The sequence below is a fragment of the Choloepus didactylus genome, chromosome 25, assembly GCF_015220235.1.
Source record: "Choloepus didactylus isolate mChoDid1 chromosome 25, mChoDid1.pri, whole genome shotgun sequence".
NCBI classification, from domain to species: domain Eukaryota; kingdom Metazoa; phylum Chordata; class Mammalia; order Pilosa; family Megalonychidae; genus Choloepus; species Choloepus didactylus.
In genome coordinates, this window is record NC_051331.1 from 7,418,337 (window position 1) to 7,433,271 (window position 14,935).

Genomic DNA, 14,935 nt, shown 5'->3' on the forward strand with positions numbered 1-14,935 from the left:
TACACATCCTAAAATCAGGCAGAGATGCAATCATACACAGGACCATGCAAAACCTGCAACCTTGCGTAGTTAAACCGCTTGTTGCTATCACTTGTGATTATTTAATTGCACCATTGCAGTTACCGATGTCCAAACACAGGGGGCGCCCCAGCCAAACGCTCAAATACTCCCACAGCTAAAAGCACAGAACCTCACACACACAGTCATACCCAGTTAGTGGGCCACAAACACGTCACTCATAAAGACAAAAAAAAAAAAAAATTCTAGTGCTACAAGGAAGGGGAAAAAGACAATGTAAAGGCTGGCTCACCCACTAGGAGGTCTATAATTAAAAAAAAAAAAGAGCTAAAATAACAAGCATTCGTGAGGATGCAGAGGAATCAGAACCCTTGGGTGGGAATTGTAGACTTTAAAATGGTTAGTTTGATGATAAGCGAATTTTTCCTTAATTAAAAAAATAGCTGGAGTTTGAGTGGTTTTCTGAAAAGAGAAGCAGACTATTTCTTGGGGCAAGATCTCCCTGGTTTAGGACAAGGCACTCAAGGTTTGGCTCTGAAAGGTGAGACAAGAGGACAAGGGTCCTAGAGACAGGCCTTTGGCTGGGAGACAAAACTCCTGGGAGCATATGGCCAGGAGGCAGAATGGGTTTCCAAGGATGGCAAGGTCCGATTTGTGTTTCCCAGTGTGTGTGTGTGCTGTCATCATCTTCTGGCACCTGCTGAGCACAGGAAATCCACCACCCACACTGGCTCCAAGTGGGGGAATTTGGAGAAACAGGGTTGGAAGGAGAGAGGCCAGAAGACCCAGAGCTACACAGAATCCAACATTTCTGGGTGGTGATGGATGAACTTCTGTGTGTGTGTGTGTGTGTGTGTGTGTGTGTGTGTGTGTTGGGAATCATGGTGGTGTTCGAACAATTTTATTTGGATATTAAGGATGAGAAGGGCCGTAAAGGTGGGAGGATTCCCGGACACCCAGGCCCCAGGTACTTGTGACGCTCAGGTTGGTGATCACACTTAGACACAATCCCACAATTACTCCCATCACACTCAGATATGATGTCCGGGGTGCAGCACACTGCACACACAAGGACACAGAGTGTCAATGCAAAAAGGGGTGTTGCTAGTCGAGCAGAGCCTGGCCTGGGTGTCAAGAGACTGGAACTCTAGTCTTAGTCCCTCCTCTGCCCCCTGGGCCTCCGTGACCTTGAGCAAGACCCTTCTGCTTTCTGGGTCTTAGTTTCCCCAACTGGGAAATGGGTGGGTCATGTGATTTTTTAGATCTTGGATATAGAGCTGGTCAAGCAAGTATATATACCACACAAATGCTCCTAAAGAGTCACCTAGGTGAACAAAACAACACACAGTGCCATGTTACGCCCAGACACATAATTACACAATACTGCACATAGACCGAATCACACTGACACAAAGACACACAATCATGCCAGGCACACACAGATGTATGTACATATGCAGGCATGCCATCACAAAGATAACAGCCACACTTAGACACAAAGCCACAGAAACACAGAGTCATATACACCGTCCCACACAGATACACAATCACACAGAATACTACCACCAAGCTTACAATTACACAGACAAGAAACCACAAAGACATACAGCCACACTTACAGTCACAAACAATTACACAGGCACACAAACACGCATGGTTAACAGAGACATAGAAACACACAGTCACAACACAAGCATTCTTGCAACCACTCGGACACAATCATACACAATCACACCAGATACAATCACAGAGGAACACATGTTCACAGGATCATACAGTAATACAAAACATAACCACACAGACACACCCATAAAGACTCAGAACTGTTGACAGCACTGCACAAGCACACAATTACAATCACAGTTACAGACATGCAGTCACACACTCAACCACACACAGAATCACAGAACATGACAGAAACACAAATCAACCCCATAAAACAGGACCTATGACCACGAAGGCATAATCACACACATGCAGACATAGAGTCACAGAATCATGCAACATTGCAGAGAAACACCACACTCGCGCCAAGTGCAACCAACACAGTCACACAGATGCAAAGTCACAGGCACACAGGCAGTTCCCACCCACATCAGTCACACACACAGTCACGCGCGGCTACACGTGCTGCCTGGGCCGGGCTGGCGGACAGCACCCCACAGAGGAGGCCCCGAGGTCCGTCCCCGGGACTGCACAACTCATTTCCGGTGGTGCTTCAGATCCCTCTTTTAACTCCGGAGCCCTCCGCACACGCCTCCTGCAGCTGACCAATCAGAAGTGAGCCGTGCCCCCTCCCACGGCCAATCAAAGCAGGGATCCCGATGACCAATTGGGTCGGCGCCCTCACATTCCGCCCCTTCCCTGTTCTGTTCCTTAAAGGGGCTCACCCGCGTGGGCCTTGGCTCGTCCGCCTCCAGCGGCGGGGCTGGCATAGCCCTTTTAAAAGGCCGAGCCGCGGCGGTTGGTGGGCGGAGTCTAAGGGAGGCCTCCAGGGCCCCGCCCCGCCCACCGCGGCCTAGGTCAAAGGCCCGAGTCGGCCGCGCGGCGGGAGGCACAGCGCGGCCCCCGCATCCAGGCCCTGCCGCCCCGCCCGGCGCCCGCATGGCCCTGAGAGGCGTCTCCGCGCGGCTGCGCCCGGGCCTGCGCGGCCTGCGCACGTGGGGAGCGGCGGCGGCGCGCAGCGGTCAGCGCGGGCCCGGGGGGGGCGGCGGGGTGTGGGGGGCTCGGGGCGGCCCCGCCTGACTCTCCCGCCCGGGGCTTGCAGGGAAGGGCGCGAGGACGCAGGGCCGGCCAGCCGCGGGGAAGGCGCCCTCCTCCCGCCGTGCGCCCCGGGTGGGCTCTGTCGCCCCCGTCCCTCGGGGGCCGGGGCCATGCATCGGCCGGAGGGCTGGGGCTGAGGGCCCGGGTGGGCTCAGCCGCCGCTCCCCGCCGCAGCCTCGCGCCCCGAGTTTGACTGGCGGGACCCGCTGGTGCTGGAGGAGCAGCTGAGCTCGGACGAGATCCTCATCAGGGACACCTTCCGCGAGTACTGCCAGGGGCGCCTCATGCCCCGCATCCTGCTGGCCAATCGCAACGAAGGTGCGGGGCTTCCCCTCCCGCCGGGGCCACGCACCCCTGGGACCCCGGGCTCCTCCGGGCTGGGCCCGGGTCTGAGCTCGGGCGTCTGTCCCTTGGCAGTTTTTCAGCGGGAGATCATCTCGGAGATGGGGGAGCTGGGCGTGCTGGGCCCCACCATCAAAGGTAGGGACAAGCTTCTCTCGGCCCCCTCTGTGTCCTGGAAAATCCCTCCTTTTCCCTGAGCACTGTTTCCCGGCTGGAAAGGGCGCCCACCCTCAGGAAGCAGCTGTGGGGATAAAATGAGTAAACCCTCAAGCCGGGGCCAGCTGGGGCCCCCTCCTTGGGTGCCTGGTCTTGCTCCGCCTCCAGCTCCCAGCCAGGCAGGACTTTGACCCCGTTGCCCTGCCCTCCTCCCAACCCCCAGGGTATGGCTGTGCTGGGGTCTCATCTGTGGCCTATGGGCTCCTGGCCCGAGAGCTGGAGCGGGTGGACAGCGGCTACAGGTCGGCAATGAGCGTCCAGTCCTCACTGGTCATGCACCCCATCTATGCCTACGGCAGCGAGGAGCAGCGGCAGAAGTATCTGCCCCGCCTGGGTGAGCAGCAGCCCCTGGGGCCTGGTGGGGAGCGGATGGTCCCCGGGGTCTGCAGCACAGGTGACCCCCTCTCAAGGATCACACCAAAGTCCACCCAGGCCCCTGCCTCACCCCCACACCCAAACCCTCGCTAGCCCTGAGCCCTGACCGGCGCTTCCCAGCTCTCGTTCGGATCTGCCCCCTTCTTGCCACCAGCATCTCCCTCCTGATTTGCCTCCAGGCTTATAACCTTTCTATGAGTCTCCCATCCAAGTCTGAAGTTTAAAGTCCTAACTTCCTCGGGGGTCCGAGAGGCCCCCCACGTGACTTGGCCTCAGCTGACCCTTTCACCTCATCTCTGGCCTCTCTCCTGACTGCTCCTCCCCAGCCAGACTCAGTTCCTTGGAGTTCTCCAAATGTGCTGCTGTGCTGTGGCTTTGCACATCCTGTTCCTGCTGCCGGGAACACTGTTCCCCACACCCTCCCACTACTTAAAACTGTCCTTTGAGACATGCTTTAGCCGACTGCTTCCTGCCTCCCCTGGGGCCCTCTCCCGATCTACAGCGTTGTCTAGTGGTGCCAGGAGGGCAGGGCCTGGGCCTGCCTTGCCCACAAGGCCGTTTTCAGTTGAGGGGATGAGTGGGGGCCAGGCAGCCCTGGTGACCCCGCCTGGTCCCTGCAGCCAAGGGGGAGCTCCTGGGCTGCTTCGGGCTCACAGAACCTAATCACGGGAGTGACCCTGGCGGCATGGAGACCAGAGCTCGCTACAATCCGTCCAGCAAGAGCTACACCCTCGATGGGACCAAGACCTGGTGAGCAGCCAGAGGCTGGGCAGGCAGGCAGGCAGGGCCTGGGGTGGTGGCCAGGCCTCTTACTGCCCTATCCCACCCCAGGATCACCAACTCGCCTGTGGCCGACCTGTTTGTCGTGTGGGCCCGTTGTGAAGACGGCCGTGTCCGGGGCTTCCTGCTGGAGAAGGGGATGCGGGGCCTCTCAGCCCCCAAGATCGAGGGCAAGTTCTCCCTGCGGGCCTCAGCCACTGGTTTGATCGTCATGGACGGTGTGGAGGTGCCGGAGGAGAACATGCTGCCCGAGGTCTCCGGCCTGGTGGTGAGCAGTGGCCACCTTGGGGACTGGGGCTGGGCCGCCTGCTGGCCCTGCCTTCTCGGGTGGTCCCTGCCCTGGGGACCCAGCTGGGGGACAGGCGGACTGAGACCTGTCCTCGTGCAGCCCACGCCCATGACCCTGAGCGGCTCACCCTCTTCACCGATGTGCTGACCACTGCCTTTCGGGCGGACACTTTGCACTCAAGCTGGCTCTCTGCCCAGGACGGAGGGGCCTGAAGCAGCATAAGCCTTTGATTTGGGGCATTCTTCTGTCTCTGCACATCAGCTTTCTGGGTCTGAGCATCAAAGCCAGATCCTGAGCTGGCTAGAACTGGGTGCCAACCAAGAGTGAGCTGGCACGAGCAAGGCCTGAAGGGCACGAGCTCTGGGGCCAGAGCCATGTGTGACTTTTGATGGCCGTCCTGAGTCCCCTCTGCTTACACTGAGGGCAGTTTGGGGAGGGGGCTTCCCTGTCCTTCAGCAGGGGTTCTGAGCCCCCCTTCTCAACAACCACAGGGCCCCTTTGGCTGCCTAAACAACGCCCGGTACGGCATCACGTGGGGTGTGCTTGGAGCTGCCGAGTTCTGCTTGCACACGGCCCGGCAGTACACCCTGGACAGGTATTGGGGGGATGCTGTGGGAGCTTGGTTTCCATTCCTTACACCACCCGTGATTCACCGACCTTGACATACTCTATCTGTGAAATACCCAATATAGTCCTTCCAAGCGGCCAAGAGCTGCTGAGGCGAGGCCAGTGGGGGCCAAGGCAGCCCAGGAAGGCTTCCTGGAGGAGGGGGGCCCTGGGAGGGGAGGGAGAGCGGGCCTCCATCTTGCCCTTACCCCGGCCTTGCCTATGCAGGATCCAGTTTGGCGCCCCCCTGGCCAGGAACCAACTGATCCAGAAGAAGCTGGCGGACATGCTCACCGAGATCACCCTGGGCCTTCATGCCTGCCTGCAGCTCGGCCGCTTGAAGGATCAGGACAAGTAGGGGCTGGATACAGGGGGCACGCAGGGGAGACAGCTGTGGCGGGGGGCCCCGTGCCCCTCCTGGGGTGGCATGTGGTGGCTAGCCCTGGGGAGAACGGCACATCTCTGGGGATGTGTCCCTTCTTCCCCCCTCTTGGCTTTGAGGAGCCTTGTGTCACTCAGCTGGGGACTGCAGTGTGGGGCCTCCCCGGCCGGGTCGATCCTCGTAACCCAGTGCCTGCGCCCCCACCAGGGCCACCCCGGAAATGGTCTCCCTGCTGAAGAGAAACAACTGTGGGAAGGCCCTGGACATCGCCCGCCAGGCCCGTGACATGCTGGGGGGGAACGGGGTCTCTGATGAGTACCATGTGATCCGGCACATGCTGAACCTGGAGGCCGTCAACACCTATGAAGGTAGGAGCGGGGGCCCCGGGGGTGGGGTGCAGCGGCCTTACCAGCTGGGGGACACTGGGTGAGGAGGGGCAGGGAATGGGCCTGAGTCCTACTCCCAGCCCCCACCAGCTGGCGGGCAGTGGGACGCGGGCAGTCCACCCGGGGGGCTCCCTTTGGGATGGTGGGAGCGAGGGGTTCACAGTCCTCCATGTGCTGGCTGAGGAGGGGCGTCCCTGAGACTGACATCCTCTGCAAGCACCCCTGAGCGAGGCAGGGTCCCCCGCCTGCCCGTCGGCAAGGGCCAGGCAGCAGGAGGGGGCCGGACGTGGGGACTGCAGCACCGTCTTAGGATAGGAGAAACTAAGGTAGCAGAGGAGGCCTGGGGAGCAGGGGGCTGCCCTGAGCGGAGGAGCTGGTGCGGCTTCCGGAGGCCAGCAGGCACGGGAGGGCGGCTTCCCCGCCCCACCCTGCGGTCTATGGAGCTGAGCCAAGCGGTGGAGCTGGGTTGGACATTCCAGAAACAGCCAGAGGGAGAAAAGGGGTAGAAGGGGTGGGAAGGGCTCTGAGGGCTACAGAAACGGGGGGCCTTCAGGTGGGTCACGTTGGAGAGGGATGGGGTCAGATCCCTGCTTTGAATTATTTTACTCTGTGGGAGGGAGGTGAGCATCCCTCCTTCCGCCCCTGAGAATGAGGAGCAGCCGAGCACTGAGACAGAAGGGCCTCAGAGGCTGTAGGACACGGGAGAGCATGACGGGGGCCCCTCTCCCAGGAGGCTCTGGGGCAGAGGGGCCAAGACAGTGATTGTTTTTCTGAGGTGTTTGCCTTGCGATCCCTCCTTGGCCAAGAAAGGGCCCGACCTATATCCCGGCCTCTGGGAAGGAAGCACAGCTCGGGTGAAAATTGAACATTTAATCAACTCTTGGTTTTTTTGGGGGGTGGTGAATCTGCCAGGCATGGGTTGAACCGAGGCAGGGCCCTAGGCAGGGCTTAGACTTACTGCATTTCGGGGTCTAACAGAAGGAGCTTTGGGTTTAGCCCAGACATGTTACAGAACTATGGGAAAGCAAACTTCTTGCGTGAACATGGCCTCTGAGCCTGCGTGTGGCTCGCCCGCGGCTGCCGGGCTGTCAGCACTCGCTGTCGTTGTGTGTCTGTTCTCCTTCCAAAGGTGCAGCCTGGGGGCACAGGGAGACTGACTGTAAAAGGAAGCTGTGAGCTGTGGAGACTCCAAGCTGACTCAATATTTATCTTGCTCAGGGACCCATGACATTCACGCTTTGATCCTGGGGAGAGCGATCACGGGAATTCAGGCGTTCACAGCCGCCAAGTGAACACACTGCACCGGGGGCCTGCGCGCCTCCGAAGCCCCTTCCCAGAGGGACGCCGGGACGGACTTCCAGAACGTTCTGTGACCACAGTCAGGGAGGTGGGGGAGGGCCCGGAACTCTCAAGAGGAGGCAATTTATATGATGGGGAGTGAGGGACCCTGACTTTTAAATATTAAACATTAAAATTTCCCTTTTTAAGTCACTCAGATTTACTTCTCCTTAAGAGAAGATTGAATCTTCTACAGAGTTCCACAATCCGTTTTCAACCGAGGATGATAATGGACTCCATCTGCCTTGGAGAAGGGAGAGGGAAGGGCGTGACATTTGAAGCAACTTGTATGACAGTGACGGGGTGTAGAGCCCCTCACACCAGAAGCTCACTCTGTGCCCTCTGACCCCAGCCTGTGAGGATGTCGCTTTGTGCTGGCCTTTGGAGCACAGTGAGGGTGAGGATAAGCGAGTCTGGGAGTCTGGGCCCACAGTGTTGGCCACATTTAGCTGTAACCGCCCAAGAACCGAGCATGTCTGGGGGCCGTGAGTCATGGGGCTGTGTGGGATGAGCGCCCATCTCTGCCCCTGGAGAGGTCTGGCCTGTGTCCCTCCGAGCCTTGGGCTCCTCCGTGATAAGGAAGCCCAGGCCAGGCAGTGCCAGGCCCCAGGGGTTGAATTGGGCTTGGGGCTTAGGGCCATGGGGCCGATGGGACACTCTCTGACTGGAGGCGTGCAAGGGACTTGGTGCTTTCCATCAGCAGAGCTGACCACATGCTTGGTGAGCAGTAACGGCTGACCGGTGGCCTCAGTGCAGACACACCACATGACAGGGGAGCCCGAATGAGACTCGGGGGCTTTCGTTGACTGCCACCCCTGTGGGGTTTGGTTTCTGCCCACAGCCAACCCTCAGCTTCACCGCCCCAGCGCCCCTTCCCCAAGGCCCCCACTCCCGCACCTCATGCTGGACACACAGGTCTTTGTACACCGTCTCCACGCTGTGGCAGACCTGCTTGAGCTCTGTTTCCAGATGGGTGATCTTGCCCATTTTCTGGGTGAACTCTTGGAGCTTCTCCTGAATGATCTGGTTGTGGTGATTGTAAAGCTGGTACATCCTCTCCTCTAACTTCTCTGCCAGATCTGAAACCTTTTCAAGAATAAGACGCGTTCTTGAAAATTGAAGCAGGAGGTGTCAGGAGACGTGCGTTCTAAGTTGCTCTCTTTGATTTCTGCCATTTGTCTTATAAAGATGGTAAAACAACTCCAGTGACTGGGGATACATGCTTATGTGTTAATTTTTTTTTAAGTGTTAATTTTTTTCTTTAAAGCAAGATGAAAAAAAAATTCTGTATATAGTATAAGCTCCCCCGTGTCCAGACAAAAGCACACAGGACAGAGCCTAGAAAATATGTAACTGGGTAGCCTATGGTAGGTGGTAGCATTAGTGACGTTTCTATATTTTGTCTAATACATTATACTTTTCTATACTCTACATTTTCTATGATGTACCAGGGTGGTACTGGTAGGGATGGGAGGGGGGCAAAGGGAAAAAAAAAAAAGGAAAAGGCAATCTGTCATCAGGAGATGCATGTGGAATAAACAAGCTATTCCACTCCTAGGATTCATTATACATTTTGAAGTTGCATCAGGCACAAAAACAAGCATTAGAGCTCTGAGTAAAAGCCAGACTTCTTTACAGGAGCCCCAGGCACGTGTCGAGGGACCCCCGACTCTGTCCTGGCCCGGCCGACTTCAGTGCATGCGTGGGTGTGATAAGATGCCTCCCCACCGCCCCCCATCCCATAACCATCAAGGGGCCGTGGTTCCACATCCTGGCTCTCTCACTCGGGCAAATTATTTCCAAACCTTGGCTTTCTCAACTGAAATGGGTGCAATCTCTTGGCAGGATTGCTGTGAGGGTGAAACGAGCCACCCTTCACCACCCAGCACCCTGCCCGGAACCTGACAGTCTCAGTCGGGGTTCATTCCCTCCCCTTCTAAACAAGGAATGGCCCCCTGCCCCCGACTGGGGCAGTGGGGCTGGGGGTTCCGTTACCTTGATCTTGAGGCTGTCCCTGAAGTTGGTCATGAGTGCGTGGTCCTTCTGCCGGCTTTCATTGATGTTCTCAATCAGCTCCTGGGCTCTCTTCTTCAAGATGTCGATGCTAGAGTCCAGAGAGGAAAAGTAAGGCCCTGGCTTCCCTTCCAGCGTCACCAGCTGGCGGTTGGCACTGGAGATCGCGATGGAAGGGCTGGAAACTTGACTTCTGAAATGAGAGAAAAATGAGGTCATGCCAAGTTCTCCCAAAGGTGGCTGACCTGACTTGGCCACGTGGTGGGAGGAGGACACTGTCGTTCAACTCTTGGGGTGACACTCAGTTTCCTAGGTTACTTCATTCATGCAACCACCCTGAGGGAAAGGGATGGGATCCCCATGTTATAACAGAAAACACCACCAAAGGCCCAGATTAAATACGCCCAACGTCCCAGAACAAGGAAATCTGACTCCAGATCCCACTGTTGTTTTATTACATCAAGTTACTTCTTCGAATTGAGCATCAAGAATATTACAAATAGCATAGATACTTTAATTTTTAACTGTGGAAAATACACAGAACACAAAAATCATTTTCACCAGTTTTAAGTGGACGATTATTTGACATAAGCACACTGACAAGAATGTGACTTTTACCACTGACCATTTCCAGATGATTTTCATCATCCTAAACCAAAACTCCTACTCACTTAGCAATAACCCCCCATCCTCCCCTCCTGCCACCCTTTGTAACCACTATTCTGCTTGCTGCCTCTGTGAATTTGCTTATTCTAAGTATTTCACATACGAGAGATCATACAATGTTTGTCCTTTTGTGTCTGGCTTATTTCACTTGACACGATGTCACCAAGGTTCATTCACGTTGTAGCATGTGCCAGCACTTCTTTCTACAGCTGAATAATATTCCGTTGTGTGGACACACAACATTTTGTTTATCCTTTTATCTACTGATGGACACTTGAGTTGCTTCTCCCTTTTGGCTCTTGTGAATAATGCTGGGATAAACATTGGGGTACAAACATCTGAGTCCCTGCTTTCAATTCTTCTGGGTATATTCCTAGGAGTGGAATTACCAGGCCATATGGTAATTCTACATTTAGTTGTCAAAGGAACTGCCAAATTTTCCTTAGTGGCTGTACCATTTTATATTCCCACCAACAACGTAAGAGGGTTTCTATTTCTCTGCATCCTAGCCAACACGTATGTTTTCAGTTTCTTTAACAATAGCCATCCTAGTGGGTGTGAAATGGTATCTTGTAGTTTTAAATTTGCATTTTTTAATGGCTAATGATGTTGAGCATCTTTTCATATACTTCTTGGCCATGTGAATATCACCTTTGGAGAAATGTCTGTGCAAATCCTTGACCTATTTTTAAATTTGTTTTTGTTTTTGTTGTTGTTGTTGAATAGTAGTTCTTTATATATTCTGGATATTAAACCCTTATCAGATACATGGTTTCCATATATTTTCTCCTATTCTGTAGGTTCTTTTCACTTTCTTGCTAATGTCCTTTGATGCACTAAAGTCTTTAATTTTGATTACGTTCCTTTGTTTTTTCTTTTGTTGCTCATGCTTTTGGTATAAAATCTAAAAACCCATTGCCTACTACAAGCTCCTAAAGATATTTCCCAATGTTTTCTTCTAAGAGTTTTGTGGTATTAGTTCTTATATGTAGGTCCTTGGTTGATTCTGAATTTTTCTATATGGTGTGAGGTAGGGGTCCACATTTATTCTTTTGCATGTGAATTTCCATTTGTCCCAGCACCATTTGTTGTCCCCACTGAGTGGACTTGACACCCTTGTCAAAAATCAACTGGCCATAGACATGTAGATTTAATTCTGAACTCTCAATTCTATTCCATTGGTCTGTATGTCTATCCTCATGCTAGTACCACCTTGTTTAAATTAATGTAGCTTTGTAGTGTTTTGAATCAGGAAGTGTGAGTCCTCTAGTTTTGTTCTTTTTCAAGACCATTTTGGCTATTGCCCCTTGCTATCCCATATAAATTTCATAATCAACTTTTCTATTTCTGTAAAAAAGGTAGTTGGAATTTTGAAAGGGATTGCAATGAATTTGTATGCAGTATTGACATCTTAACAATATTAAGTATTCCAAACCAGGAACATGGATGTCCTTCTACTTATTTACGTCTTCCATAATTTCTTTCAAAAAAGTTTTGTAGTTTTCAGTGTACAAGTCTTTCACCGCCTTTGTTAGATCTATCCCTGGGTATTTTATTCTTTTAGATGCTATTGTAAATGGCTTCTGTTCTAGTTTGCTAATGCTGCTGGAATGAAAAACACCAGAGATGGATTGGCTTTTATAAAAGGAGGTTTATTTGGTTACACAGTTACAGTCTTAAGGCCATAAAGTGTCCAAAGTAACACATCAGCAGTCGGGTACCTTCACTGGAGGATGGCCAATGGTGTCCGGAAAACCTCTGTTAGCTGGGAAGGCACGTGGCTGGTGTCTGCTCTGGAGTTCTGGTTTCAAAATGGCTTTCTCCCAGGACATTCCTCTCTAGGCTTCAGTTTCTCTCCCAAATGTCAATCTCAGTTACTCTTGGGGCATTTGTCCTCTCTTAGCTTCTCCAGAACAAAAGTCGGCTTTCCAAGGCTGTCTCCAAAATGTCTCTGTAAGCTGAAGCTCCTCTCTCAGTTCCAGTGCATTTCAAAGTGTCCCTCTTGGCTGTAGCTCCTCTTCAAAACGTCACCCACAGCTGGAGCTGCACTGAGTTCCTTCTGTTTGTCAGCCCATTTATATGGCTCCACTGATCAAAGCCCATCCTGAATGGGTGGGACCATGTGTCCATGGAAATATCTCATCAGTGTTATCACCTACAGTTGGGTGGGGCACATTTCCATGGAAACAACCTAATCCAAACATTACAACTTAATCCCCACTAATATGTCTGCCCCACAAGATTGCATCAAAGAATATGGCTTTTTCTGGAGGACATAATACATTCAAACCGGCACATTCCACCCCCTGGACCCCAGAAAAACATATTCTTTCCAAATACAAAATACATTTATCACATCACAATATCACAAAAACTTTTTCTCATTTTGGTAACAACAAGAGAGTACAAGATCCCATCAAAATCAATTATAGGTATGGTCAGTCCTAAGGCATACTTTTACTTTAGCTATGGATCTGTGAATTTAGAACAACTTATGTGCTTCCAATATACAAAGGAGGGACTTCCATAGGATAAACATTCGCATTGCCATAAGGAGAAACTGAAAGGAAAACAGGGTTCACAGGACCGAAACAGTTCCTAAAACCTGCAGGACAAACTCTATTAAATTTCAAAGCCTGAGAGTCATTTACAGAACAACATTGCATCCTTGGGGCTTGAGAGAGTGGGAGTCTAACCTTTCCTAAGGGCCTTTTCGGCAGCCTTTTCCTCTCCAAACGCTGGGGTGAGTTCTCCAACATATCCACAAATTAGGGAGACCACCTTCTTGGCTCCACCCTCCTCAAATATCAGGGCAGCACCCAGATTCCCTTCCATCTCTGGGGAACACGCTCAACCCCTTCAGAACAGTGGTGTGGCAGCCAGGCTCTCCCCAATTCCCTGGGAATGTGCTCCACCCTCTTTGGGACCTGGGGTGGCAAAACTCTTCCAGAGCATGGAGGCGGAAGGCCCACCCTTGACCTCCAGGGCAAACTCACCCTTTCCATGCCTGTGGGCCACTCCGCTCTCCCTCCCAAGGCCTCTTGACTCCAGACCTCAACCTCCATGGCTCTGTCTTTGAAGAAATTTTTTCTTCAATTTGTTCCTTGTCTTTCTCCTCCAGTCCCGACCGGCAGCAGCTCTGTCTATAAAGATCTTGCAAAAATTCTGTTGGCTTCCCATGAAGCACACAGGGATCAAAGCCATCAGACAATAGGACTTTCCACAAATCCTTTCTGGATAACTCCATCTCCAATCATGGCTTGTACTGAAATGGTGGCTGGGTTCCATGTTTGGTTACATCCTCACGTTGGGCTGTAGCTTCTGGGATTCCACCCCTTGGAAGCCTATAATTTTCCAAGCCATCAGCTTCTCGTTTCTTTGAACCCAAGAGTTCAGTTCTAAGTTTCTCTCTCTCTGCTCACATTTTACTATAAGCTGCGAGGAGAAGCCAGGGTACCTCCTCCACATGTAGTCTGGAGATCTCAGCTAAGTATTCCAGGTTGTCGCTTTCAAATTCTTCCTTCCATCTGACACCAAGACTCAATTTTGCCAGATTCTCTGCCACTTTAAAACAAGGATTGCCTTTCTTCCAGTTTGCAACAACACATGGATCATTTCTGTTCAAGGCCTCGTTGGAAGTATCTTTAGAGTCCATATTTCCACAAACAGTCTCTTCAAAGCAGTTAGGCCTTTTCTATCATGCTCCTCACAATTCTTCCAGAATCTCCCCCTTATCCATTTAAAAAGCCGTTCCAACATGTTTGGTATTTGCAAACTCAGCAGCACCAGCACCCCACTTCTCTGGTACCAAAATCTGTTCTAGTTTGCTAATGCTGCTGGAATGCAAAACACCAGAGATGGATTGGCTTTTATGAAAGAGGGTTTATTTGGTTACACAGTTACAGTCCTAAGGCCATAAACTGTCCAAGGTAAGGCATCAACAATCGGGTATCTTCACTGGAGGATGGCCAATGGCGTTTCGAAAACCTCTGTTAGCTGGGAAGGCACGTGGCTGGCGTCTGCTCCAGAGTTCTGGTTTCAAAATGGCTTTCTCCCAGGACATTTCTCTCTAGGCTTCAGCTTCTCTCCAAAATGTTCATCTCAGTTGCTCTTGGGGCATTTGTCCTCTCTTAGTTTCTCCGGAGCACAAGTCGGCTTTCAAAGGCTGTCTCCAAAATGTCTCTGTAAGCTGAAGCTCCTCTCTCAGTTCCAGTGCATTCTTCAAAGTGTCCCTCTTGGCTGTAGCTCCTCTTCAAAATGTCACTCAGCTGGAGTTGCACTGAGTTCCTTCTGTTTGTCAGCTCATGTATATGGCTCCACTGATCAAGGCCTACCGTGAATGGGTGGGGCCACGCCTCCATGGAAATATCTCATCAGAGTTATCACCTACAGTTGGGTGGGACACATTTCCACGCAAACAACCTAATCCAAAGTTCCAATTTAACCCCCACTAATGTCTGCCCCACAAGATTGTATCAAAGAATATGGCTTTTTCTGTGGGACATAATACATTCAAACTGGCACAACTTCCTTTTCAGACTGTTCATTACTGGTATATGGGAACCTAACTGACTTCTGCGTGTTTGTTTTGTCTCCTGCAACTTTGCTGATTTCTTTTATTTGGCCTAGTAGCTATGTCGTGGACTTTTCTGGATTTTCTATATATAGGATCATGTCATCTGAGACTAGGGATAATTTGACTTCTTCGTTTCCAATCTGGGTGCCTTTTATTTCTTTCTCTTGCCTGACTGCTCTGGCTAG

General features: G+C 52.2%; 2 protein-coding genes across 5 annotated transcripts in view; one reads left to right on the forward strand and one right to left on the reverse strand.

The window, feature by feature from the left end:
• The first annotated feature begins 2,544 nt into the window (after positions 1-2,544).
• On the forward strand, positions 2,545-8,695 carry GCDH (glutaryl-CoA dehydrogenase). 2 transcript variants are annotated; one of them, XM_037818068.1, is made up of 10 exons: positions 2,545-2,704; positions 2,956-3,099; positions 3,199-3,261; positions 3,503-3,673; positions 4,335-4,464; positions 4,546-4,762; positions 5,275-5,378; positions 5,618-5,743; positions 5,979-6,139; positions 7,376-8,695. In XM_037818068.1, exons 1-10 carry the CDS (start codon positions 2,623-2,625, stop codon positions 7,447-7,449), a joined length of 1,272 nt encoding a protein of 423 aa, XP_037673996.1. In that variant the 5' UTR covers positions 2,545-2,622; the 3' UTR covers positions 7,450-8,695. The 2 variants fall into 2 exon arrangements, with proteins under 2 accessions (XP_037673996.1, XP_037673997.1); XM_037818069.1 differs by having other exon boundaries at positions 2,564-2,710; positions 2,920-3,099.
• SYCE2 (synaptonemal complex central element protein 2) overlaps positions 7,013-14,935 on the reverse strand; it is a 31,647-nt gene continuing 23,724 nt past the window's right edge. The window contains exons 3-5 of one of the 3 annotated variants that reach the window (XM_037818074.1): positions 9,491-9,701; positions 8,393-8,581; positions 7,013-7,293 (exon numbers count right to left, since the gene is read on the reverse strand). In XM_037818074.1, coding sequence (XP_037674002.1) covers positions 7,246-7,293; positions 8,393-8,581; positions 9,491-9,701 — 448 coding nt within the window. In that variant the 3' untranslated portion in view covers positions 7,013-7,245. Of the gene's footprint in view, positions 8,582-9,490; positions 9,702-14,935 lie in introns of all 3 variants that reach the window. The other 2 variants (XM_037818075.1, XM_037818073.1) reach the window with 2 other exon arrangements.

Coding starts and splice junctions, on each gene's coding strand:
- GCDH (XM_037818069.1), top strand. CDS start 2,623: ATGGCCCTGAGAGGCGTCTCCGCGCGGCTGCGCCCGGGCCTGCGCGGC. Junction 3,674..4,334: donor GAAGTATCTGCCCCGCCTGG/GTGAGCAGCAGC, acceptor TGGTCCCTGCAG/CCAAGGGGGAGCTCCTGGGC. Junction 4,465..4,545: donor CTCGATGGGACCAAGACCTG/GTGAGCAGCCAG, acceptor ATCCCACCCCAG/GATCACCAACTCGCCTGTGG.